At 39.7% G+C, this 22,559-nt stretch overlaps 2 protein-coding genes across 2 annotated transcripts in view; one reads left to right on the top strand and one right to left on the bottom strand.

Moving 5' to 3' along the window:
• The window catches only part of NPC1 (Niemann-Pick disease, type C1), a 27,863-nt gene extending 20,439 nt beyond the window's left edge, over positions 1–7,424 (top strand). The window contains exons 16-25 of the mRNA XM_010188197.1: positions 27–167; positions 971–1,060; positions 1,174–1,364; positions 2,140–2,255; positions 2,815–2,944; positions 3,320–3,520; positions 3,996–4,227; positions 5,037–5,150; positions 5,932–6,094; positions 6,779–7,424. Of these exons, the coding sequence (XP_010186499.1) occupies positions 27–167; positions 971–1,060; positions 1,174–1,364; positions 2,140–2,255; positions 2,815–2,944; positions 3,320–3,520; positions 3,996–4,227; positions 5,037–5,150; positions 5,932–6,094; positions 6,779–6,861 (1,461 nt within the window). The 3' untranslated portion in view covers positions 6,862–7,424. The remainder of the gene's footprint in view (positions 1–26; positions 168–970; positions 1,061–1,173; positions 1,365–2,139; positions 2,256–2,814; positions 2,945–3,319; positions 3,521–3,995; positions 4,228–5,036; positions 5,151–5,931; positions 6,095–6,778) is intronic.
• Positions 7,310–22,559, bottom strand: part of LOC104543557 (chromosome unknown open reading frame, human C18orf8) — a 15,740-nt gene continuing 490 nt past the window's right edge. The window contains exons 2-21 of the mRNA XM_010188199.1: positions 22,485–22,557; positions 20,305–20,381; positions 19,336–19,420; positions 18,907–18,963; positions 17,766–17,852; positions 16,464–16,604; positions 14,791–14,894; positions 14,226–14,315; positions 14,011–14,116; positions 12,520–12,631; positions 11,520–11,564; positions 11,029–11,082; positions 10,609–10,737; positions 10,129–10,235; positions 9,302–9,421; positions 9,044–9,121; positions 8,780–8,884; positions 8,626–8,694; positions 8,258–8,483; positions 7,310–7,502 (exon numbers count right to left, since the gene is read on the bottom strand). Of these exons, the coding sequence (XP_010186501.1) occupies positions 7,423–7,502; positions 8,258–8,483; positions 8,626–8,694; positions 8,780–8,884; positions 9,044–9,121; positions 9,302–9,421; positions 10,129–10,235; positions 10,609–10,737; positions 11,029–11,082; positions 11,520–11,564; positions 12,520–12,631; positions 14,011–14,116; positions 14,226–14,315; positions 14,791–14,894; positions 16,464–16,604; positions 17,766–17,852; positions 18,907–18,963; positions 19,336–19,420; positions 20,305–20,381; positions 22,485–22,557 (1,945 nt within the window). The 3' untranslated portion in view covers positions 7,310–7,422. The remainder of the gene's footprint in view (positions 7,503–8,257; positions 8,484–8,625; positions 8,695–8,779; positions 8,885–9,043; positions 9,122–9,301; positions 9,422–10,128; positions 10,236–10,608; positions 10,738–11,028; positions 11,083–11,519; positions 11,565–12,519; positions 12,632–14,010; positions 14,117–14,225; positions 14,316–14,790; positions 14,895–16,463; positions 16,605–17,765; positions 17,853–18,906; positions 18,964–19,335; positions 19,421–20,304; positions 20,382–22,484; positions 22,558–22,559) is intronic.

Raw genomic sequence — 22,559 nt, 5'->3', positions numbered from 1 at the left:
GAACCTGGTATTTAATCAATTTTCAGAGGAACAGACTGGATATTCTGTGTTGCATCAAAAGCAATGAAGAAATGAGTGGAGTCCAGCGTTCTGAGAACATCTTATTTCTGTTCTTCAAAAATCTGTATTCTCCATATCTGCTTAAGGATTGGATGAGACCAATAGTAGTATGTATACTCTGTTCACAGTAAGCAGTCATCTAAACTTTAATACAAGTGTAGTGAGCCTGAAGATCTCAGAGTTTTGACCTTGGATTGTTTTAGGCCCAGACTTAAGAGTTGCATTACTGACAATCAAATGGCAGCTTTAGGCAGCCTTCCGGTACCTGAAGGAGGCCTACAAGAAAGCTGGGGAGGGACTTTTTACAAAGGCAGGTAGTGATAGAACAAGGGGTAATGGCTTTAAACTGGAAGGGGGTAGATTTAGACTAGATATTAGGAATAAATTATTTGCTCAGAGTAGCAAGACCCTGAAACAGGTTGTCCAGAGAAGTTGTGGATGCCCCCTCTCTAGAAGTATCAAGGCCAGGTTGGACGGGGCTTTGAGTGGTCTGGTCTAGTGGGAGGTGTCCCTGCCCATGGTATGGGGGTTGGACTGGATGATTTTTAAGGTCTCTTCCAACCCAAACCATTCTATGATGATAGATATGTCAAAAATCAGTACACGTTGGCTCCTACACTGCATAAATCTGAAGTGTTCTTGTTGAATCCATGATTCAGTTTGATGTTACTGTGCGTTCTTAAAGAAGGTGCTTGGCATGTCTTTCACTACTGCCTTCTAAGTATAAATTTTCTCTTATGGCTCCAAAGGGAACTCTTGAGTAGCTGGATTTTACTGCCACTGTTGTACTAATCTGGGTAGCATACTTAAACTAGACTCTCTTTTCATGGTTACTATTACCTTACTGAGTTACTGCTATTGCATGTTGTTTCTGCGCAGTTCTCACTTTTGTGAATTTGGTTTTTTGCAGATAGCGATGTTTGTGGGTGTTCTATCATTCAGTACAGCAGTTATACACAATGTAGAGATTGGACTGGATCAGTCTCTCTCAATGCCAGATGTAAGTCTTAAGATCATGTCACTCTTCAGCAATATGTGGCTGAATTGAAACCTTGATATCTTGTTGTGCTACCTCAACATTACGTGATAGTAATTCAAAACTTTCCCTTTAAGGACTCCTATGTAATGGATTACTTCAGCCATCTCAGCAAGTACCTGCATGCAGGTCCTCCTGTCTACTTTGTCCTAGAAGAAGGGCACAACTACACCTCTTTGGAAGGGCAGAACATGGTGTGTGGTGGAATGGGATGCAATAATGATTCACTTGTCCAGCAAGTCTTCAATGCTGCAGAAATCGGTAGCTAGTAAGTATTTCATGCTTTTCTCTGCACAGTTGCATGGAAGAGACTTAGCTGACCAGTGTGTCCTTTTAATTTACTTGGGTTCAGCTGTTGGTTGTACTACTGACACTTTATTGTACTTGCTTGATACTGTGGTTTTGAGGAGCAGGAGGGGAAGGGAGGAAGCTGTTGCAATCTCCTAGAATGAGGATAAAACCTGTCTGGACTGGTGGGATATATTGGGTTTGGAAGAGGGGCTTGATCCTTCAAGGAATCTGGGAACTGTAGGAACTAAAACACATGAAAGTCTCAGTATGGGTTAAGCTTTCCTAGAAAATGACTTGCATGCTCAGCTTCTAAACTTGGTGGATAAACTAGCCTAGCCTAGCAAGGCTAAGCAGGAATTGTAACTGGAGTTCAGTAGCTAACAACTGAAGAAAGTATTTTCCTAATTCCTTCTGCTGTAGTTCAGTGGTTGTACTTCAGCCTAACCAAAGGAGGAGCCTTGCTTGAAATCTGAGGAAACAATATCTGAAATAAGATGGGGCATAGAGCAGACAGGGGGATGGAAAACTGAGTTTGGCAGTGGAACCTGAACACAGGGAAGAAGCTCCTGCTGTTTGCTAGCTGCCCTGTTATGAGCAAGACTGGCTCTTGGATGGGGTACTGGAGCAGGGGACTACAGAGAGCTAAGTAGTTTGGACCAGAATGAGTTGACATGGAGTCAGCACTGGGAAGATCAAGGGATGCGTTCTGAAATGTAACGTAAAATGATGGATATGTTTTATTATTTTATTAGCACAAGGATAGGCTATGCCCCATCGTCCTGGATTGATGACTACTTTGACTGGGTGAAGCCACAGTCATCCTGTTGCAGAGTCTACAATACCACTGGACAGTTTTGCAATGCTTCAGGTATTAGCATCAGTCTCGTTGCTAGGGAATTAGCTTGGCTTGTGTCACAGCCAAACATTTTATCGTGGTATGAGTCAGGTGAATAGCTTTTCTTACAGTAACCAGGCACCTCTTGAGTTGCCCTCTAATTTGTTTGAACTGCTGTTTGAGTGAAATTAAACATCCTGCTGGAATGCTGCAGGTTGAAGACAGCCTACCTAGACAGCCAGTGTCATGACCATTCCAAAAATAACTCGTTATAAAAATGTTGATCCTTTTGCAGGTTTTGTTAGAGCACACAAATGTAGTGCTTTGGTTTTGGGTCCTTTGGTTTGGTATAATTTTCATTGGGTCTAACGTAGGTAGTGCACAAGTAACAGAGTTCTCTGGTGGCTCTTGTCTTAGTAGTAATAAAAACAAAGGATTACAGACTTTATGTGGAATTTCAGGGCTGATCAGCTTTATCAGATAAAATGCTTTGTATGGAATTGTATCCTGTAGTATTGCAAGTCAGAAGTTACTAGTATTATGACAATGAATACTTGATCCTGTAGCTGACCTTCTTCCTGTATTTCTTCAGTCACTGATCCATCTTGCACTCGTTGTCGACCACTGACTCAAGAAGGCAAGCAGAGACCACAGGGCAAAGACTTCATGACATTTTTGCCAATGTTCCTATCAGACAACCCTAATCCTAAATGTGGCAAAGGGTAAGAGCTGTATTCTTTCTTGCTGAGACCAGTGTGCCAAAGAGGCTTGTTCTGGAAGAGGGACTCTCTTTTCATGTCTGGGAGGCTGGAAATCTAATGTTTGTATGCCTTTCAGAAGGGCATTGCTATCTGACCTGTTCTAGTACCTTCTGAAACAGAACTGGGAATACAAATGCATCATCAACTAAATGGAATGGCAGCTTTCCCCTAGTCAGTTGTCAGTCTGTTCTAGTATTTCCTGTGCAATCTTGAAATGTATTGTGCTCTGAAGCTTTTATCAGTTTTGGAAACTGTTAGAAACAAGGTAAGTCAAAAATGAATATTTGAATGGTGCTTACTGACATTGACATCTAATATGTTACTGTGTTTATATAGAGGACACGCTGCATATAACTCTGCTGTCAACTTTATAAACAACAAATCTGATGTTGGAGCTACTTATTTTATGACTTACCATACTGTGCTGAAAAAATCGTCTGATTTTATTGATGCTATGAAGAAAGCTCGGGCTATAGCAGATAACATTACTGAAACCATGGGCATCAAAGAGAAGAACTATCGGGTGTTTCCTTACAGGTATGCTTAGATATTTCTTTCCTTAGTTCCTCAAGTTGAATATGTGTCACTAAGAAAAGATGCTGGTTAATGACATGTTAGAGACTTGAGTCTTGTCTTTTCTCTAACTATAGAGACTCTAGAATTTTTAGTAAAACCACAGAAATACAACTTACATCCACAACTTAAGTTCTCTTTACTGTGGTTGATGACTAACTTAAATCAAGAAACCTGCCCTCCACCACAAAGGTAGCTCTGGCTTCAGCTTGGGTACTCCCTGGCTTTCATAGTAGAGTTTAATAGTTCTAACTTCAGCAGATCTGTTGACCTGGGCTGTTGCAAGCTGTAATGTGAGTGCATTGACTTCAGACTTAAGTTATTTAAACTTGACATCACAGCTGCCTTTGCTTTAAGTACAGCTTGTTTAATAGTTGCATGATTAACCTGTATATAACAACAAAGATGGCTACAACTACAACCTCTCTTCTTTCCACAGCGTGTTTTACGTCTTCTATGAACAATACTTGACAATTGTGCACGATGCTATCTTTAACCTCTGCATCTCCTTGGGATCGATATTTTTGGTGACAACTGTGCTGCTTGGTTTTGAAGTATGGGCTGCTGTCATAGTTTCAGTAACTATTGCTATGATAATCATCAACATGTTTGGAGTGATGTGGCTCTGGGGCATCAGCTTGAATGCGGTTTCATTAGTAAATCTTGTCATGGTAAGTTAACGAGACATCCCTCTGCTTCTGTTTCCAAGTCTTGAACAATTCTGTGTGTCTTATGTATATATTCATGATGCCAAGTAGTATTTTCTGCTAAATTTTGACAGACACTTGTGTTAAGGTAGTTCCACTACTGTTCTTCTAGAAGGTGTGTAGAAACAAGTTTATTCTGACAGCTATCCCTTGTACTTGCACAGCAATTCAACTGGAAGCTGTACTGCATCTGGTGGTAGCCTCTTCTGCAGCAACAGTTGTATTGCTACTCTATAGGCTAGGTGCTGTTGTACCTCAAAGGGTTGTTCATAGAATCACAGAATGTGTTGGCTTGGAAGGTACCTTTAAAGATCATCTGGTCCAACCACCCTGCAGTAAGCAGGAACAATGTTACTAAATCAGGTTGCTCAGAGCCCCATCAAGGCTGACCTTAAGTATCTCTAGGGATGGAGCTTCTACCACCTCACTGGGCAACCTGTTAATGCCCAAGATAAGGATACATAGGCTAGTGTTAAGGATTCTGCTGTATTTATGTTTTACGGAGTAGATCTGTGATGTGCTAGCACCAGTGTTGCTCCTGTTTAATGAGATTAATTGTCCATTAGTAATGACTGCTGGTAAAATGCCATACAGTACCTGTAACTGCCTCTACTAACCAAGTACTGCTGAGCTTGTAACTTCAATAATGTTTTAACCCTGGGAACTGACCACTGCTGCTAGAACTTCTCCAGCCTGTCTAGAGTTCATAGTAGAGACCTTACCATCAAAGTGTTCATCTAAAGAGTATTTTCATGTTTCTTTTCCCTCCCTAGAGTTGTGGCATTTCTGTGGAATTCTGTAGTCACGTGACAAGAGCATTCACTGTTAGTACCAAGGGCAGCAGAGTAGAGCGTGCAGAAGCAGCTCTGTCTCACATGGGCAGTTCGGTAAGTTTCTACTGTACGAAGGAAATGAGTAGCCAAGCTACAACTTCGACTGTGCCAATATCCTTAAGTCACAAGGATGGGCTTGCCTTTTCTTTTTGCAATACTTGATTAAAACTCCTAGAGGTCAACCTGGGCTTCTACTAGTAACAGGGGGTGATCAGGATTCAATTTCTAATCTGCTGTTACTACTAATTGTAGAGCACAGAGCTAAAAGCCTTAGCTGAACTAGCAGTTTGGATTAACCTTGAATTGTCCTATTGAACTTGAAGTGCTTCTCTTTTCCGAATATTCAGAGGTGACTAGAAAGGTTGTTCTGAAGATGGGATGCAATTGGAGCTTTGGGAATGCAAATAGGGCTTAGTATTTAGGCAGTATTGTTATGTCACTTAGACTAAGATAAGCAACCTGAATGGGGGTGGAATAGTATGTTCTGGTGATACAGATGAAAGCCATTACTGAAGTATCTCACATTCCAGCAAGGTTCCTTACTTGAGTCCAGTGCATGTATCTGCTTGAAGTAAAATTAAACGAAAACTAGATGGCTGTATAGATTAGGGTGGATTTTTAATCATACTGAGCCTGGCCTGTGGTGTTAGGTTCTAATGGGACCAAGAAGTTAAACTCTTCTGAGTAGGTCTTGGATTTGGGTTTAAGGATTAACAGGTAAGGAAGTATACTGCATATAGGAGCCTCAAATTACATAATTTTAACAAATGTTAAGTACTCAAAGCAAATGGATTATATGAAGCCTTAATTATCACTTTTTTATTATTATTGACAGGTTTTCAGTGGTATCACACTGACCAAATTTGGAGGAATTGTAGTACTGGCTTTCTCGAAATCTCAAATCTTCAAGATCTTCTACTTCAGGATGTATCTAGCTATGGTTCTGCTGGGAGCAACACATGGACTAATATTTCTTCCAGTTCTGCTTAGTTACATAGGTAAAGATGTAACTGTCTGCTCCAAAATGTACTTCAAACAAAAGTAGTTCACTACCTGTGGATACTTTCTCTTCATCCTTGCAAATCTTCCTATTTAACAGAAAGCTGTGCATGAATGTACCTGTCACTTGAGTAGCCGATCTGTTGGAAAGCAAAGGCTGACTGGTGGCTGTGCAAGCTCACTGTTACAGGCATGCTGAAATGAGGCTACCACAGCCTGCCCTGTGTGGTTGCACTGTGCTGCTGTTCACTGAGGTGGCTGCCTAGGCCCATGTGGCCCAACAGACAGCAGCGTGATTCATGTCCTTACACCTGGGGACAGGATGGGGGGTAGAAGCAACAGACCTGCTGTGGGGCACTGCTTCTGCATTTGCAGAAGTGATCTCGTTTTGCAATAAGGATGGTCCAAATGCTGTCCTCTTGAATTTGGAAATTCATGCCTATGGTACAGTTCTTAAAAGCAGACTTGAACTGAGCCTTACTTAACAAGCTTAAGGCTGATGGGGATTTACCTACTGCCCTTGCTGCTGCTCACAGCTCTTAACAGCCGAGTAGAAGCATGTTTCTGAAGTTGTATCAGTGCTAAGCTGGACCTAGACAACTAAGATGATGCATGCGTCTTGATGACTGACTGAGCTGCTGTAATGGTGAGACTTTGGAATAACTCTGTTTTCTCTTACCCAGGCCCATCAGTAAATAAAGCTAAGACTCGGGCTGCACAAGAAAGGAGCAGAGGTACAGAACGGGAGAGACTTCTCTACTTCTAGTTTTTAACAGTGTTCACTGGACTCTATGAACTGTGGCTTAGGCCCAAGCTGTCTTAAGAAGTGAAGTGCAGCAACATTCTATGACTATCACACTGTAACCACCACTGACTTGACTCCTGCACAGACTCAACTAGAAGATACCAGCTGCAGCTTTGGACATAGCTTTAAACTCAGGAAATGCTACGTGTGGCTCATGTAACAGTATTACTAAAACTAGATGTGTTAGCAAGATTACTAAAATACTTCTGTTCTCAAGAGGTTGCATCTTTTTCTTCTAGAAACCTAAACCAGCTGTATTGCAAGTTGAATAGCTTTTTCTCAACGAAACTGAGGTGACATGTGTATGAGAATGGACTGCTGAACTACTGACACTAATTTTAAATGCAGGTCAATGCAATTTTTGTCTCTATTTTTAGGGGGAAGCCATCACAAGTTGTAATATTTTTAGTACTATTTGCCAAAATGTCTTGTATATACTTTATTATAAAATAGCAATTTTGTAGTTCAAAAATCTACTTAAATGCAATAAATTAAGTTTATACATTTCAGTGGAAGAGTCTTTCAGAATGTTGTGGGCTTCATGAGAGCTTGTTCTCCAAAAACTTGTTTGAAGAAGGTGACGTGTTCTTCACAGTGCTCACCTAAGGGGGATGGGGGGGAAGGCAAAATAAAAGTGAAGGTTAGCTTTAAAACTCAAACTGAGAAGCAAGATTGTGTAGTTTCACTTACTTCCATTTATAAGTACTAGTTCTTATCTTTGAATGCCTGAGTAAAGGAGTTTAACCTCAGTATTCCTCTGCTTTGAACTTGTATCTCCAGTCCTGTGACAAGTATTCCTGCAGTGAAGCAGATGTCTGATCTAATTTCTGTACCTAACCAGCAGACTCATATCCATGAGAGTCTTTTACTGTCACAGTGCAATATCTTGGAGTGAAGTTCTGTGCCTATGGACTATTTAGTGATTAAGAACATGTTGCTGGTGCAAGCAGTTTAGCTTGGCTTTTAAAATTAGAGGAAGTGGTAGAAAACAGGCCTTGAATTTTTCTCATCTGTGGAAACAGACAACTAAACTCAGAAGGCTTCTTGACTCAGTTCCTGGCTTCAGGAGAAAGCCCTCATTGGAGATAATGGCTTTACAAAATTAAGCAGTGCAAGCAACTGCAAGTCAAACAGGTTAGTTTAATCTGCAAGTTCCTGTATGGCTCAGCCTCTGCTCCTGGTTGTGGTATACAAAGGGGTAAGACAAGTTAACTTTGGAACTATGCTTAAAGGTAAGTCCAAAATACGACTGGAATGTACCAAGAGTTTTACCTTATAAAACAGACTTGGAGTGGAAGTGAAACACATCTTAGTCCTGTTTGTACAACTTGAGTATCTTGGTCTGCTTATTGCTTACCTGGTGTGAAACTAGGGTTTCCTCGTAGCCGCTGATTTCTTTGTTCAAAGAATCTGAATATGGTATAGAAAAGCATGTCATCTTCTGCTTGTTTTGCTGCATCAAGAAATTTGCGGGCTGAAATGCTGTCGTGTCCTCCAATACCCCTGATGAATCTCAAGGCAGCCAAAACTTGGTGTTTGGACAACAGAACTTCCACTATTTCGTCATTTGCTGTGGAAAGTCTCTGTGAAGTCAATCACAGCTGTAAGATTATGCTTCTAACAAATGACTGAGATGCTAGCTAGTCACTTCAAGCTTGGTCAGGAAACTGCTTGACAAGTCTAACCCACATGTGACATGGAGCTACTATAGTCTGAAATGCTTACTTTTAACATGTCCAGAGAGAGCTGGTGTGCTGGAGGGTAAATGCTTTCCAGGGACAGTAACAGACATGCCTAGGGCAAAAGCAGAAATAACTTCAAAATTCTGAAGGCTTCTCACCTCCATCACTAGTTTATCGAAGCAACTTGTCTTACATACCAGAGGCTTTGAGTCACTGAGCACATGGTACTGCAGAAACTGATGGAGCATGTAGAACAAGTTGTGTTGTACAAGGGTTTTGATGACCAGTTCATACAAGTAGTGCTGTGAATGGAGGAAGAAGACCAAAGGTATGTCTCAATACTGGTTTTTACAGTCTAGAAGGTAGTACTGTATAGGACTTAAATACATGACCGAGACTGGTCTGAAACACCATGAAATTACATGGATTGACAAGATATACGTGGCAGGTAAGGACTTTACCTGAACTGCAATCTGGAACTGGTTGAGAGAGCGAATGTATTCCATCAAGACTGCTATAGTGAACTTATGAGGTGCTTCCTGGATAAGAAAAAAGTGTTAAGTGGAACTTGCATAGCTTCCCCTGTTAATGACAGCCCTGTAAGAATGGGCATAAAAATACCCTAATCCTGACAATAAAGCCTAAAGCAGGCAATTTCAAGCAATGTAAGTTTGCTGCTCTGAAACTTCTGCTAAACTAGCACTTTAAAGGTAACTTACCTTCTTCTCTGTAAATACAGATAAAACGTGTGTGTACATGTCAGACTGGTCAATAACAGCTTGAGTGCGGACCGGACGCTTCAGGAGTGGATTACTTCTGCTCAGGCCTGCTTCTACCACCTACAAGAAGAGAGCCTTTTTAAAAACAAAACTGTAGCATTGTTGTAGTTTTAGTTGGTCTCATCTGTACAGAGACTGTTTTAAACTGGGAACGTAACTATAAACATCTTGTTACTAAGGAAATTCACAGCTGTGGTCATGTTACACTGGATGCATTCTGTGGAATTTTGTATTATATTTAAAACTGCTTTTAAAAGTTCTATAAATGCTCTTATATGCCTCAAAGCCAGGAGATTAATCAAACTTACTATGTTGACACAAGCCCTCAGCTTTAGAAGGATTTTTAGTACATGAGTTAGTGCTTGAACTTGGCATTTTTAACAGAAGTAAGTCTGAGATGCATCAAGGCTGAATATGTTGTGCAGTGGTACAGTATGTCATGAAATCAGGGGTTTGGAAACTATTTTGGTAGTTATGGGTTGCACATTGCTTTTGAGCTTCTACCCTCTTCCTGCTTTCAAGCACTGGGGTATGCTACTTGTCACACTGGAGTTGAGCTGTGCAGCATCTGCCACAGCAGGGTGCTAAGTGGAGGGCTCAGTGCACCTTGCACAGCTGACCACCTGCTGTGAGCCTGAAGCAGCCAGGACCTTGGGCTAGGACCTGCATTTCCCAAGTAGTAAAGGGCATGCCCTCACCGTGGTGTAACCTGAACTGCAGATAGCATCATCCTATCTTTGTAACCTGCTGTAGCTAACGTAGGTTACCATAGTATAGCTTTGCTCGGCTTCCAAGTACTTCTTATATTCATGATTCAGTTTGTCAAAAACAGTTGCAATCACAGACAATGATCTCCTTTCTGGCTCACTGAGCACTGAAAAGATAAAAAGAAAAAGAAATTATGAGGAGAAATAACCAGGGGCTTTAATGTTGCCTTTTAAAAAAATTTTCAAAATGTTTCAAGTGATCTCTCCTCTAAACTTTATTCTGAGCTTTAAAGAAACACTTTTAGTCATGTCATGCATTTTAACTGAACGGGGGGAGAAAGAGGGACAGAATTCTTTCATGCTGGTAAATAATTCCTTTAGAATGGTGACTGTGGGGTAGTCTAGGCAAATGGCACCTATCTTACAGGACTAAGTGAGCTTCAGAGGTGATTTCAGATCAAAGAACAGCCCAGCTAACTTATATGCTTATGAATAAGCAGTATTGTACTTTCAAAAGACCAACAAAGCATGTGAACTTACTTTGAGAGCACACCGACAGAATAACCATTTTGCATTCTTTCCTTTGGAGAAGGAAATCCATTAGTTTTCCTTTATCTAGCAAGAGGTTAACTACAGGTTCAAGTTTCACTTGAAGACTCCAGAGGTAACCTTGATTTGAAGGAGTAAAACAAAGTGAATTGCCTTATACAGTATAGCCTCTCTCCCCTTCAACTGAGAACACAGATTATGGTTTATTTGCCTTTCTAAGTATGTTTTAGAGTACTGTTATGCCTGAAGAGTTGTAGTAAAACTGCAGTTGTCCTCAGTTATTGTTACTGAGTAGTCATCTTTCTACTTACATCTGCTTTAGTCACTTTGTAAACTGCTTTGTGCACTGAAGGTAGAAACTAGCCACCCTTTGACACTGAGTATAGTACAGCCAAACAGCTCACTGCTTACCTTCACTTGCACTGATGATGATATCAGGTTGAAACACAATCCAAGAAGAAGAATCTAAATGTTAAAGTTCTAACATGCATATTAAATTGATTCTAAACTGTTACTACTCAATTCACATTACTGTACATTCCCCTGACATGCTTTTATTGTCACCTTTTCTTGTAAGGTCTCGAACCATATCCTTGGAATTGTATCTTCACTTTCATGGTGCATCTATTCAGTAATTTCATACATGTATCAAATGACCACAAAATAGGGTACTATATATACCATTGGTATATGCTAATTAGTATTTACTAGATTTTCATATTTACAACTCTATGAAAGCATTAGACTCTTACAAAGCATACTATTTTGTCTTCAAATAAATGTGTAATCAGCTAAAGCTAGATTCAATGGGTCAAGGTAACAAACACCAGCTTCTTCCATGCTTGGCTCATAGAATGAGACTTTGGTGAGACCCTTACAGCTGTAGAGTATTTAAAGGATACAGAGTTTACATGGAACAGGAGACTGACTTGTCACAGAGGCTGGACCTGCAGAAAAAGTAACATCAGTTGAAGACGAGCAGTAGTCTGGCAGCTCTCCTAGACTAACAACAGTACAAACTACAATCTTACACTGAAAAGGCAAGTATGGGTTTTAACAAGTATAGCAGTCCTACAGCACACAGGCAAAAAAGATATACCCATTTGTGTAGCCAGATCATCTACAAAGCCAATCTGACACTGCAAGAAGGCAAACATGATTTTGTTTTTCAGCCAAGTGAAATCATGCATGCAGAAGTATTCTATCTCTAGTACTGTAACTCTACATACATATAAATACAGCAAATTTAGTTATCACTTTGTCTTAAAAAGCTTTGTACTTTCTGCTCCTAAACTGTAACACAAACTTCCACCTGCAGTTTCAGTCATATTAATAACTCCAAAATCATTAAGTACAATCACTCCTATAGAAGTATCTTTCTCTTCCATAAAAAACAACCACACTGCTTTGCCATATGCTAGTGGACTATTTTTAGCTGCTTTCAGCTTGAGGGTAATTATCTGCTATACTTCTAGGACAGGAGAACAGAAAAATAATCCAAGAAGAATTTAAGTGCTGAAGTCCTAACGTTACTTCTAAACTTTATTCTAAGCTTGGATTGTCTTTCAGCCTCTTTATGTGACCTAGTTAGTCATGACTTAAGCCAGAAAAGCATGAAGTGCTTCTGAATACATACACAAGCTTTTGTACCTGTGGCCAAAAAAACCCCCAAACCAAACCACAATCAACTTTGAAGTTTAAAAGCAAAGTACTATGGGAAGGATACACCTTAAACAACAACTCATTACTTTTCTGTAGTAGGCAATTCACCCTCTCCTAAATATGTACAATAGAAATGTTAGTAACCAGCATCCTAAAAAGTGAAGCACTCTGTAACAGCAGGCATGCAATTTAAATAATATTGAAAACAGTGTTAGGACATTTATTACGTAGTAGTTCTACCTGCTACAGGTATTTGATAGGGTTGTATTGAGCGAGGTGGAAGTACAAATTGATGGATGGTAGTAGACCCATCAAATTCTCCTTTTAGCTTGATGTCAAATATAACTGAAGTCTGCAATTGAGAACAGGAAATTAGTATTCACAAATGTGAACTACCAACCATTTACATGTATTGAGGCTGCTTTTCACATTTCCATCTTGTGTTCTCTATTGGAATCACAGAATGGTTTGAGTTGGAAGGGACCTTAAAGATCATCTGGTCCAACCCCCCCTGCCATGGGCAGGGACACCTCCCACTTGACCAGTTTGCTCAAAGTCCCATCCAACCTGGCCTTGAACACTTCCAGGGAGGGGGCAACCACAGCTTCTCTGAGCAACCTGTGCCAGGGTCTTTTTTACCACACTCACTGTAAAAAAAATTGTTTCTACTATCCAACCTAAATCTACCCTCGTTCAGTTTAAAACTGTTGGGCCTTTGAACCGTCACTACAGGCCCTGGTAAAAAGTTTTTCTTGGCCTGTCTTACAGTGTATAAGAGATTCATGTCATTCACTGCTTAGTTATGGATGCTAGAAACTGTGAGGAAAATTCTACATCTTCCTATGATATTCTCACACTTCCACCATTCAGTCTTGCTCAACTCAGGTCACTACTGCTTCTACCCAGTGTGAACCACATTCTTAGCCCTGCACAGTGGAAACTAGCTTCACTTTCAGTGCTAATAAAACATAACTTCAACTATTTGTATCTAGCCTGTTCAGTCTGATTCTGTTTTCTGCATTTAGTCATGTTACAGCCTGACCAAAATGCTGGAGAATAAGTGCTCTGGGTAATCCTAATGTGTAGAATTGCCATGAATTGTAACTGAAACATCAACTAATCATCCTAATGAGATAATGTGCCCCAGATCTTGAAGCTGCCCAAGAAAAGATCATATAGAAGCCAAAGCCTTTCTGTAAGTTCAGAGCAAAGCACCACATTAGCTTTGCCATTGATCAAGCCTTGCTACTGAGACAAGAAAGTTCTACCTATGCTACTACATATACATGATCATCTGTGTTTATAGAAGTTTTTGCAGATCCAGGCCTTCAACCTAAAGGAGGATAAGTTTGTGTTGCAGAAATGTATCATCCAAGTGTGTATGATACAAGAAGTTCCTAGGATTAATAATACAGTATCCAATTTAACACATTGTACTAAGAAGTAGTTAAAAGTCTACACAGTGCAGCAGCAAAGTATCATAGGAAACTAATGAGAAGAAAAAAAGTGTATGAAAAAAGAGGCGTTAGCAACAGCCCTGATTAAATGGTAGCTCAACAAGGTAAAAGGGTAACTTTGAATCTCTTATACCCTCATGGTTTGTTCCTGCAAATACTCTGGCTTTTGGAAGAGCTAAGCACATAAAAAATTTTTTTCTAGAGCTAACAGGCATCATTATTAAAATCTGTCCACAACTTTTAAAAGTTAAGACATTACATAAATAAATCACACCTCCGTATCCTGATGATGTACTACCACCAAGTTATCCACAACATTCAGTGCAAACTTTCCAGTCCTGTTCAGCTTTAAAATATGTGTCTTCTTACAAGATCCCTCTCTACAGAAAACGGAAATAAGAACTGCTCAGTAAGCCTATTTAAAATAGAAAAGCAAATGACTCTTACATACTTGTGAACTGCCAGTAAAATTCTTCATTCTGCTCTTACCTGGGTAAGTGATAGAGGACTACTTCTGCTCCTGTACTATTGGACGTCCTTGAGTGATGCCTCAAATAGAGAACATAAAGCTGCCCATATCTAATGAGACAACAGGATTAAAGCATTAGTTTCAAATAAGAGCTCTACCAGTCTGTTAGAGCTATACATTTTATCCCAAAAGAACAGATGTGACATTACCTAAGTCAAGTGATCAATCAATTAAAAGTGAAAGACTAAAATAGCACTTGACAAATCACAATGTGCAGCCTATACTCATGCAAGTTAGGCAACTAAGAACAACTCTACCCGTGTATCAGTTCAAAAATGAAGCACTCTCAAAATTTCTGTACAAATCAAGAACAATTTAATGCAAGACTCTTCAGTTAGTTTTTCTTCTCCTTTTTGTCCCAAGAGGGTTGTTTAGATGCTTTGTTCAAGGCAGTAACTGAAGCACTTTAAAGCAGTAGTACTGCTAAACAAGAAGCAAGTGCAACCACGTCAACAGTCTTGTCTGTCTTAGCATCCCCAAACTGTCACACTTTTCCAAGAAAGGCTTGATTCAGTAGACACGTACATTGTAGCCATAGCAATATCTCGTTCAGAAAGGCTGAGCTTGGAGGACTTGGGTGCTGCAGGTAACTCGATTTCAAATTTTGATAATTTTGACATTGTTCCACTCTGTTAAACAGAAAAAACCCAAAGAAACCCGTTGTTAAGACTTGAAACAGACAGGTCTCAAGTATCAATAGCACCCCCATGAGGTGAAGCATGATGATAGTTGAAAAGAAAAAAAAGGGTTTGACACTTCTTTTCCTACTGTGATCCTAAACACGTCTGGTATTGTAATTTTAATAGCTTTATCATGATGATTTTTTAACATCAGTGTCATCTAGCAAAATATTTCCATTTTAATTAAGTCAAGACAAATTTGTATGCGGATCCCATTTACAATGGTCTGGAGATCTCAAACAGCAGTTCTCAACTTCCTTTCTCTCTTCCAGCAAAATATGCTCCAACTCTTCAATGACTGCATACTCACAGCTTATGCCTGTTCCTGCCCAAGGTTTCCTCTCTCCTCTTCCTATAGAATTTATTTTTAAACAAGTTTTCAGAGTTTCCAAAGCTTCTACTGAAATTCACTTCCCATTCTCATCAACTCATTCCAGAGTGTGAACGCTACAGAAATACATCCTTTGCTAGAGCTATTTTGAAAGGTTATTTAGGTACGGTACCTTACTCAGGAAGTCTTTAAAGATTACCTTCTGAACACACAAACACACACGCAGACACACACAAAAAAATACCTAGCTTCAAGCTACAACTTGACACAAAATGTTAAGGAGGGGAGAGCATGAGCTAAGTCTTACAAAAGAAAGCTGTGAGAGGCTGATTAAGTTCCACCCATCCACCTAGGAGAACATCATTTCAGGATCCAGTACAGACACTACACAAGATCAAACCAGGAAACCCATTTGAATAAGCTTCTTTTTAATCTCTTCCCTTAGGCTACCAGAGAAGTCTTTCTAATCCTTTGAGAGAACCAAGATGAACTCTGTAGTTCTCTTCCTCATTTTCAAAATCATCTTACTGCATGATTAAGCTAAAACAGATTCTAGTTTTTCCTATACACTTTTTCCAAGCCAAAAAGGAGAATTTCCCCAACCTTAAGTGTTGTCCGCAGGGAAGAACACCAAGAGAAATAAATACTGTAACCAAAGCCTTCTCATGCTTGGGACAACAGCTGTTTCTTAAGTGCTGCCTTTTTTCTTTCTTTTTCAAACTCATCCACTCACATTTGGAAGGTTGTAGTTTTAACCACAAGTGAAAGGCCCTTAATTTTTCTTTACTACCACACTACAGAGTACAAATGCCCATAGTAAAAGTTCTAATATAAACTTATTTAAGTGAAAAAAAAAAATCTCTTGAAAGATATTCAAGTTATCAAATACTGAGTGACTGGTTTTTTTACTTTCTCAAGGTCAACTGTCCAACATTAGCTGGACACACCTCTTTCCAAAGTGGACATAAGAACGAGCAAATTACTTAGTTTTAGGCCATCACCTAGGAAATACCATATTGATTTTTGTTTTGTCCTTCACTTATTGTCATATAAGGATATAAACACATGCACCTCTTGGAAGAAATCCAGGAGAAGCAATAGAATACTTAAGTGAAGAAGCAGCCACAAAAAATGGAAGCACACAAAATGAAAAGTTTGTGGGAACATATAGGAACATATCCCTTTACCTTGAAGTAAAATGGCTGCAGGACGTTGCCAAGGACAGTGGTTGACAGAAGAATAACAGAGCTCTCTGGACAATACATGTACCAGTTGACATTGATACTCTGATTCTTCAGGAGTTTTAAACTTCGTTTCTCTGGTAATACCTGGAAATGCAGGATATTAGCGGTGTATGACCATCAGAATTCCAACGGCATAAATGGTACTACACAGGAGCTAGGAATGTTAAGTGAGAAACAGTTATGTGTAAGGGCATTTACAGTGCTAGATGAAAAAACAGAAACCCGACAATTACAGCTTAGGCCCCCATTTACTATGGAAATGCACATCAAATCCTCCTCAAATTCTAATGAGCTGAAAGGTGCTGCATTTTCCCCCTCACCCAGGTCTAGGCACAAGTTCTGTCCATAACGGAGAAAACACCTAGCTTGACATAACTAATCAAGATTTAATAAAAAATTATTACAATATCTTTGCTGCCCTCACTCCTCAGCTTCCTTAATCTTTTATTTAAGAACTACGACAGTATATAAATTGATTCTCCTCATTTTAAGGGCTTAAATAATTTATCTTCAAAAACACACTTATTTGATATGGTCCTTTTACCTGCAGGGATCACATTCATAATCTTTTTAGGTGCCAAATACATTTCTTCCCCCCTCAGAGAGACTGGAGGGACGCTCAGGATCAGGAAACAATGCTGCTTTTTCAGTTACTTTCTTTAGTACTAGTTAGGAGTAACAGTAATTATGTGAAACACCATGTCTTAGCTCCGGGACTGGAACTACTGGAGAGTGCACAACTTTGGAGGAAGTTTACAATATCCCTCATCAGGAATGGCACAAAGGGTTATTTATTCAATTACACATAACACACTGCAACTCAGACACTGAAATCAACATAGCAGAAAGCCAGCAACTTGCAGTAGGGTGTCACTACCTAGCTAGGTGTTTGTTCTTTGCTGCATTTTAAGAATGCACACATCCTCCCCAATGCTGATCTGTTTTGCATTAAGTGATATTTCATCCTAGATCTACATACTCATTTCCACACAAGCCAAATGCATCCATTAAGCCTTAATTGAGTACTCCTTTATTCAGGGTGTGCTGTGCCAGCTGTGCTAAATAACCTGTTAATGCTAAGTTCCCCCCACACCAAAAATGTATTCTTCTCAAAGAAAAGTAATTGTAGTCTGCAAGTAGCGCACTTTCTCAAGTAGGGAGCTAGAAGAAAGGAATTGAAAGATACTGTCACAAATTTACATTTTCAAATCTCTAAATATGTCCTAGAGGAGTTATTTGCGTTACCTGGTAGAATTCAATTCCTTGATCTGTGATGAAGACGATTTCTGTTGAACTTGTCCAGCAGAATCCTAGAATATTGGCATTCTTTGTCTTTTAACAAATGAGCAAACAAATACTTTTACTTGGAAAAATTAACTACTCGGACAAGCTAATATTACTAAACGAAGAATGTGAGATCAAAGGCAATTTAGTTACCCGATGACTCGAGTTAATGCTTTGGCCACTAGACACCCAGCATGCATCAGCTACTTGTGTAACGACTCCCAAAACTATGCATGAACACAACTACTGTATGACTTGAATTTTTGGCAGCATGTAAGATTTACAAGTTTATTACACAGTCAAATTTTCTTTTCCCCCTGAACACAGCCAAGTTCTTCTGGTTCAAACCATACTGCCAATTCAACCAATTCCTGATGTGAAAAGTCGGTTCCTTCTGTGGACAGAAATCGAGAACTAAGTGGAAATATTTGCTACAACTTCACTCCGAACACTACCATAAATACTTTGCTAGAATGGTTTACTCAAACACATAATCCTAAATAATGAAGCAGAGGGTGCTTCAGCTTTAAAGTCTACAGGAATAAAGGGATCTGTGCAAATTAGGTGTTTAAAAACTTCCTTTAGCCTTCTATTACCCCAAAATGTAATTTATCTTAGTTAGTACCAAATAATGACAATGGCACTTGTTTCTGGTAAAATAATAATCAAAAAACTAGAAAGGTTGTTTAGAAATACCAAACATAGCCTGCAACCTAGGAATAGCTTACTATCACTTATCAGTGAAAATAGGGTAAAACATCCACATTAACGGATCTGGCATTAGTGTAATTACTGTCCACTGCTTTTGTATCATCAGCACTTTGTGTCTTCTCCTTCCCAAACCTCAACATTTATTGTCTCCACAGCATTACCAGTCCTTTCTAGGAAAGAATTAAAGTGACTGGACCGGGATATTTTTATGGTATTGCTAATCCCTGTTCATTTACATCAATTCAGATAGGTAGTAGTGACTACATATCTCATTTCCTTCATGTTACTGTTTGGAAGGTATCTCAATTAGCTCCCTTGTAGAGCAGAGGCCACCAGCATAACTGACATTAGTGTTTCACTTAAGCATACAAGCTTTGGACATTTAACTTACCTTACATTCCTGTGTATATTCTAGCAGATGGCTATCGGGAATAAAATTCACAAAATCCTGCAAAAACGCCCATGAAGTGTGTGAGCAATTTTGAAGCACAGACGAGATACATACAGAGATACAGGAGAACAGGCATTAGTTTATCAAACTATTTCGGTTGAGATATAAAGAAGGAAAACTTAACTATATTCCACTTCACCCCTGCCAGGGAATTCTTTATAGGAGTTGGCTTCCCCTGACAATTTTTCTTAAATGGTGATACCAGGAAGAAAACAATGTTGTCTGTTCAGCCTCTCAGAATGATGAGAGGAACGTTCACCTCAGCTGTCATTAGCCACCAGACCTCTTGGACATTTGTCACAGAGGTTTCTACTCTAAGTGGAGAATTTCCAGCTCCAATTCCCTACCTGCAGGGTGTAGGTTTCTTACCACACTCTTTAGAGTTCTCTGTACAGCCAGTATCTTGTTCCCCAAGGAAAACTTGATGCACTTCACCTCTCCTTTGTCTTCCATCCTACACAGAAAGAAAAAGAAGTTAGGGAAGTACAGCCTAAAATAGCTTCTTACAGAAATCTGTAATACAACCTCAAAAAAGACAAGAAGAGGAGGGGAAAAGTGTAATGCAAATGCTTTTGAATACAACTTGCTCGACGATTACAGGATTCAAAATTCAGATTGGAAGATACTGGCAGTTCACTCTTCACAAGTCCTGAACACATCCATGACAGAAACAAGGCTAAGGCCGCACAAATTAGCACCTGAGGTTACTACAAATGCTCAGCTCTCTTGGTCTGTGATGTGGAACTGGAAGCCTGTGGGACTACTCCAACCTGTGTTCTCAGGTCCATCCCAGTGAGCATGGAGTTGTGTGACGCCCACCAACATCCTCTTTTACTTCCAGACCTGCTGCTAATTGACACAGGGCTACTCGCTTCCCCATTAGGACACATCTTCTAGAACAATTTCTGATGTTAAAGAGGGACTCAGGTTGTTTTCACACTGTATGAAATTGAGAAATTATGGTTCTCTACACATTTAAATTTACTTCACTTTGTTTAACTTGCTAAACTGCGTCCTTGGATAAGTCACTGCTGTTGTAGGGATCTCAAGTTTGAAACTCCACGCTCTACTACATATATAGCGTGTTTTAATAAAACACTGCTGTTTAAAAAAAAAAAAAGCACCCACGGCCTAAGAACACTCCCCCTTAAGCCTATAAATTCATGAGGACACAGCATGTCATCTCAATTGCAAGATTATGTCTAAGAACAACATCAAAAGATGATCACAACTACTTACAAGTTTTATGCCTGAATTCCAGAGTACCGGGACTAAGTACCACATAATTTTAAGACTGCAGAATTCTATCCCAAGACAACAAACATGAAGGTGCCTTACCTGAAGGAAATGGGAATTTTATCCTCCAAACCTTTAACAACAACTCCTGTAGCTCCTCCAGACCGAACAGCAAAAACCTATTAAAAAGTTTTGAACATACTTGTAGCTTATAAGGTTATATATAAGCTTATAAGGTTATAATCATAACCTTAACGTGCTTTCTTTCCTATAAGTCATGCCTTTAATTTTTGTCTAGACACAATTTTTGTTCTTATACAGATCTGCCAGTTCATACTGAGATTCAGTAAATAACCAATTCCTCCCTTTGGAGCTCCAAGTTTAATGGGAGTTTGGAGTTGACAGGTTTACGATGGTACTGTAACAGCCTTGCAGGCATGTTCTGAACTACTGGGCAAGTTGAAACAGCGATAGCCTGTATAAGCTTTTATCTCTTTTTTTAATCTATATATTCATATTTTCCTAAGTCAAGTACTAGGAAAAGTATCTGAGACATCAGGGCATTGTTTAAAAAAAATCAGCTTGCAGACTGGGGAGCGGCGGGAGGCAGTGACCCAGAAGCTTGATCTTGTCAGAACATGTTCTTAGACAGGAATAGTTTAATAGCAACCTGCAGTTTTGCCTGCACCTAAGAAGTTCCAGCCAACTTGCACTAACAACTTAAAGAACTCCTTTGGCACAACTGCACAGATATATGTACAAAACCTGTGAGAGCTATAAGATTGCTGAGCTGGAATAAACTTAACATTAAAAAAAAAATCATGCTGTTACAAACTTTACTGATCTTAGAAAAAGAAAGTCAGGCAGATGCCTTCTTTGTACTTTCTGTACAGGTAGAAGCACTAGACACACAGATCCAGTCTCAGAATAAGATACATTGTTTTGTAATATTAATCATGATACTGGTGTAGTATGCTCAAGCAGGAATACAGGTGTCAAGTCTGTAAACTGCAAGCAAGTCCACAGCCTTACTTGCATGATAAATAATTATTTTAGCTACTTTTCATATTAATTTAGATAGAAAATGAAGGCAAAACTCTCTTAATCTTTGCAAGATGAGATGATAGAAATGACAGATCTCTTAGAAGGCTGATCACATGGGCAACTGTCATTGAAACGCTGGTTACAAATGGTTTAGAGACACATCAGAAATTAAACACTTCTAGAGCAGTGAGAAAACACAGAAAATTAAATTTACAGTTAAAAGTAAGTTTCTTCAAGTGAGCTCTTAACAACCAGTTTCCCTCGAGTTATATCACATCCACAATATGATGTAGTATCTCCCAACAGACACATTTAAGTGATCTTATTTTAACTGGTCCTCAATATACAAGTAAAGGATTATGGTTTATAAAGAGAAAAGACACCAACAATTCTGAACAGATTGCAACAGCAAAAAACACATCCCAGAAATATTCCTCTCCTCACGTCACTGATCACGTCCACACTGCATGTGGCAAACCTTGCCATTTATATGAGAAAGAAAGCTTGAATGTTTCAATTCTGTGAATGCAGAGATCACAGAAGAGTTACAGGAATTACCAGAACGTATCCACATCTATGTGTGCCTCATGACAGACTGTGGATCTTTTAGCTATACTGAGTTGGATACTCAGAAGCCCATAGGAATATTACACAGACATACGCTTAAAAGCCAAGAAATGAAAAGCAAAGCACCCACTCAAACAACGAGTAAAGCTACAAATATTAATTTTTATGAATATACTGAGCTTTGGGAATTGAAAAGGGGAAAACAAATCAGAGAAATGAAGCTAATAGTAAAGTGACAAAGTTGTTGGGATATGTGGAACAGAAGGAAAGTGCTGACTCTGAAAAACTCCAAAAAGACCTTACAGCAGTGAGAGTAAGAGCAGCTGAAATGCAGTCTGTGTTGATGCATTTGACAAATAAAAATAAGTGCTAGCGTTTCGAGCAAGACGACAGATTCCGAGCCAGCCACCCAGCAGCAGGAAAGGGAACAACCAGCCTCATGCTCAAGGGCCGAGGAAAGGATGGAGGGAAACCAAGCCCAACTATGAGAGCCTCCAGACCCCTCTCCTCGCAGAGGCACCAGAGCAGCAGCGGGAGGGGCTGAGGCAACAGGCCCGAAGCCACAACAGATGGGGTGACGAGGTCCTGAGAGGACGATCTGTCGGTCGACAAAGGCCGCCCCGGCAGCCTTGAGGCGAATCGTCGGGGGACCGCAGCCTCTCGCCACCCACCTGCTTGTTGGCCTCATCGAAGAAGACGCAGTTGACGGGGTTGGCCTTCTCGAAGGGCACGGGACGGGAGCATAG

This window comes from Mesitornis unicolor, unplaced genomic scaffold (genome assembly GCF_000695765.1).
Source record: "Mesitornis unicolor isolate BGI_N332 unplaced genomic scaffold, ASM69576v1 scaffold7737, whole genome shotgun sequence".
Taxonomy (NCBI): Eukaryota; Metazoa; Chordata; class Aves; order Mesitornithiformes; family Mesitornithidae; genus Mesitornis; species Mesitornis unicolor.
The sequence above is the reverse complement of the archived record's forward strand: the minus strand, read 5'-3'. Positions and strand labels throughout refer to the sequence as shown.